Here is a 4300-nt window from a genome sequence, read left to right on the forward strand (position 1 = left end):
CAGTGAGGCAGTCTCAAGGACCATAACTTGATATTAGCATGAAAGTAATTCTAAGCTCACTGGAACCAATGACCCTTGTAGGATGCTCTGAAGAAGACCAATGAGTCATGACTGCTTTCATACCTTGGGAGAACCCACACACACTATCAGTGCTAGGCTCCACAGGGGCTCACTGCCTTAACCACTTGAGGACCCACCCTTTACCCCCCCTTAAGGACCAGCGCTGTTTGTTTGGATCTGTGCTGGGTGGGCTCTGCAGCCCCCAGCACAGATCCGCGGCCACACAGAGCGATCAGATCGCCCCCCTTTTTTCCCCACTAGGGGGATGATGTGCAGGGGGGGTCTGATCGCTCCTACCTGCAGGCATGTTGCGGGGGGGGCACCTCAAAGCCCCCCCCGCGGCGACATTCTCCCCCCTCCCTCTCCTACCTGCTCCCCCGGGAGATCTGGGCTGCACAGGACGCTATCCGTCCTGTGCAGCCAGTGACAGGACGTCCCCTGTCACATGGCGGCGATCCCCGGCCGCTGATTGGCCGGGGATCGCCGATCTGCCTTACGGCGCTGCTGCGCAGCAGCGCCGTACAAATGTAAACAAAGCGGATTATTTCCGCTTGTGTTTACATTTAGCCTGCGAGCCGCCATCGGCGGCCCGCAGGCTATTCACGGAGCCCCCCGCCGTGAATTGACAGGAAGCAGCCGCTCGCACGAGCGGCTGCTTCCTGATTAATCAGCCTGCAGCTGGCGACGCAGTACTGCGTCGCTGGTCCTGCAGCTGCCACTTTGCCGACGCACGGTATAAGCGTGCGGTCGGCAAGTGGTTAAACATTCTATTCCTGACACTAAGCTTAATGTGTATATGAAGCTAAAAGTGAAACAATAAAGTGGAGGTGGCCCATATTGAAGGATGACTAAATTCACATTCTAATTTGTGCCTTTCCCTTGCCAACTCTAACTGCACCTTTTCTCTTATTTTTCGACAGATGACATTTCAGAAAAATCAGACATTATATACTGAGATCCTGATTCTTGGGTTTGAAGACCTCGGCGAATACAAAATTCCTCTTTTCCTCCTCTTACTGCTCCTCTACACATTGGCTTCCATTGAGAACCTCCTGATCATCTTTTTAGTTAGTAAAAGCCCTACTCTGCATTCCCCTATGTACATTTTGATCAGCAATCTGCTGTTTTGTGAATTTGCCTGCACAACAGACCTGGTTCCACTGATGCTCCACCACATCCTAGCAGAGCGAGCCATCATCTACCATCTTGGCTGTTCTGTTCAATTAAGCCTATCTGGATGTGTGTCAATGGTTGATGTTCTTCTGCTTATGCTGATGTCTTATGACAGATATCTGGCTGTTTGCCAACCACTGAGATATTCTGTTCTCATGCACAATAGGCTGTGTCTCTGTTTAATATCTATTCTTTGGTTAATTCCACTCATAGTTAGCACAGTAATCTTTTACTTTGTTATTCATCTCGAATTCTGCTGCCCTCTTAGCATTGATCATTTTTACTGTGATTTCACACCTTTAGTGTCTTTTGCATGCTCCAATATCATGCCTCTTGTTTCATTTGCATTATGGGTCAGCGCTATACTAACAGTTGTCCCATTTGGCTTAATTGTTGTGTCATACTCGGTTATCATAGTGGAGATCCTCAGGATACGGTCATCAACGGGACGACAGAAAGCCTTCTCCACCTGCAGCTCCCATCTCCTGGTGGTGTCCATATACTTTGGATTCCTCATTGTCTTATATGTGGTGCCGAGAAGTAGCCACTATCTGTATGTCTATAAAACCATGTCCTTCATGTCCATTGCAGTGACTCCCATAATAAACCCCATTATTTACACTCTAAGGAATAAGGATATTAAGAAAGCTCTGCAAACAATGATAAGTTCTGTCAGACAAGATTTGTTTTGTTGAGCTATGTTCTCAATGGGACAATTTTTTATACATTGCAGAAAAAATCATTACAATTATTATTATTTAGCTGATCTTCATGCCCGGTACATGAATACAGATTTTGTTAAGGCATGGGACAATGGTTACATACAATACAAGTATGGTTGGTTTTGGTGGAACCACAAAAGTACAGGTAGAATTGTTAGGAGGTCCCACAACCCTCTCATAAGACGATCTCACGGATTAATTTAGATTAGAGAAAACAGCAATAGCCCTCCTGCTTTATATGATAGTGATTGGACTCCCTTTGATGACTAAAACATCCTCATTGTACTTCATTCTGGAAGTTGTAACAAATGTCAATGTGTCATCCCTGGAATTTTTTTTTTTAATCCCTTCTGCTCTGACCGAAAAAAAAGGACCTTGTTGGGTCTATTGTAGACTATAGCTTGTGATCTCCCGTTAGGCCAGACTTGGTAATCGCTTTCCATGAACCATTTACCACCACTTTGCTTTCTTCTACAAACAAACTAAAAAATCTGAACAATGATGTTTAGCTCTAGTGATCTCACCAGCTTTTACCCATGTTATGGTGAGGGGAAGACAGCAGCTAGAGCAATATTTCCGCTGCATGGTTTTCTATAAGTTTTTGTAGAGATTTTTTCCTCCTGGAACATCAACCTGTAGTGTTACGTTCACTACATTTAAAGTGGAATGTTAGTGCATAGACTTTAGTTAATATGCAAAGTACTTCCAGATCACCAGCTGGTCACCTTCAAACCTGCCCCACCAAAAATGTGTCTAAAGATACAATCTTTTTGTCCAATCTTACTAAATCTATGCAGTAGGTGGGTAAACTGAGTGGATGTACTTTAACTGGATACTTTAGGTAGACTCTCATATTATAGAAATGGTACAATTGTACCGACTGGACAAAAAAAGATTGTATCATTAGTGGGCAGCTTAAATATAATCTCAAAATGCAGAGCTCCTCTCGCCATCCCATACAGAGATTGGCAAGGGAGGGTAAAAATGTCACACACACCTTCCCAGAGGCTACACATCTCTGTTGTTGGTTAGAGATGTTGCGAACATAGAATTTTCTGCACGAATGGCGAACGCGAACTTCCGCAAAGCAGGCAAATCTGGCAAACCGCCATAGACTTCAATGGGCAGGTGAAACTTACAAAGACTGTTTCTGGCCACAAAACTGATGAAAAAGTTGTTTCAAGGAGTCTAACACCTGGACAGGGGCATGCCAGAGGGGGACCCATGCCAAAAATCCCACCAAAAAGTATGGAATTTGACGCAAAGTCGGGTTTTAAACCCTAATGTGCAAAAATCACATTATGCACAGCTCTGGGTGTCAGTGGGCTGTGGAGTGTCTCACACAGAGAGATACAATAGTTCTATCAGAATCCAGTGACATAATAATGCATTAGAGTGTTTCTGTGCTGCAACTTATTGTGGTAACAGCAGTAGTGTGCACACAGCTCTGGGTGTCAGTGGGCTGTAGAGTGACACAAAAAAAACACAAGAGACCGATGTGCTAGCCCTCAAAAGGGCTGTTTGGGGTGCTTTCACAGCAAGTGAGGAACAAGACCACAGGCCTAGCTAATGCTTTCCCTACCTATCTGCAGCAAGTCTGATCCTGCTCTCACTAACAGTCAGCAGCAGGAGAGAATTGGTCCAATATGGCCACCGCAACTGCTTTTTGATGGGGGAGTGGGGGGTCCAGGAAGGGGTGCTAGCTGATTGGCTGTCATGTGTCTGCTGACTGTGAGGTAAGGGGACAAAGTTTAGCTCAAAGATAATGCATAGGGGGAAAATCGAACACGGCAAATGTTCGTCACAAATGCAAACAGCGGATGTTCGCAGAATACTGCTCGCTGGCGAACTGTTCGGGCCTTCTCTACTGTTGGTGGATATCATGAACAAAGCTATAAACTTGAGTCAAAGATATTCTACACTCAACATGAAATTTTTATTAAGACCGTAAGAACAGAAGCTATGCCTACTCTAAAAAGAAAGGAAAGCACTTCCAAAGCTAGCCTATGAGGAATGAAAGAGTGTGGGTAATATACTGTACTCTGTCAGAGGCGCTGCGCTACAACTGCACAACTTCTGAGCTGTTCCTTGTTTTGTATTTTTGCCTGAGGAAGCGGGCTTGAGACCCGTGAAACGCGTTGCAACTGTTAGTCTTGGAGTATAGATTAAATGTTCTTTGCAATTTGATCACAGTGGTTGTGTTTTGAATATTGGGGAGGTAAGTCCACCCTTGCCCCCTTGTTTTATTGTTTTTAGATATGGTTCTCTTTTTATCCTGTTGGCGCCTCTGTTGTTATCACATGATGGCATATCTGGCTTATCAGTATTAAGTGAATGATGAAAGA

The 4300-nt window shown here is 44.8% G+C and overlaps 1 protein-coding gene across 1 annotated transcript; it reads left to right on the plus strand.

Annotated features, from left to right (window-relative positions):
* Positions 1 to 980: 980 nt before the first annotated feature.
* Positions 981 to 1928, plus strand: LOC137544294 (olfactory receptor 11A1-like). The gene has a single exon (XM_068265353.1). The coding sequence runs from the start codon at positions 981 to 983 to the stop codon at positions 1926 to 1928; it is 948 nt and encodes a 315-aa protein (XP_068121454.1).
* Positions 1929 to 4300: the final 2372 nt, after the last annotated feature.

Source organism: Hyperolius riggenbachi, chromosome 1 (genome assembly GCF_040937935.1).
Source record: "Hyperolius riggenbachi isolate aHypRig1 chromosome 1, aHypRig1.pri, whole genome shotgun sequence".
Classification (NCBI taxonomy): domain Eukaryota; kingdom Metazoa; phylum Chordata; class Amphibia; order Anura; family Hyperoliidae; genus Hyperolius; species Hyperolius riggenbachi.

Coding starts and splice junctions, on each gene's coding strand:
- LOC137544294 (XM_068265353.1), top strand. CDS start 981: ATGACATTTCAGAAAAATCAGACATTATATACTGAGATCCTGATTCTT.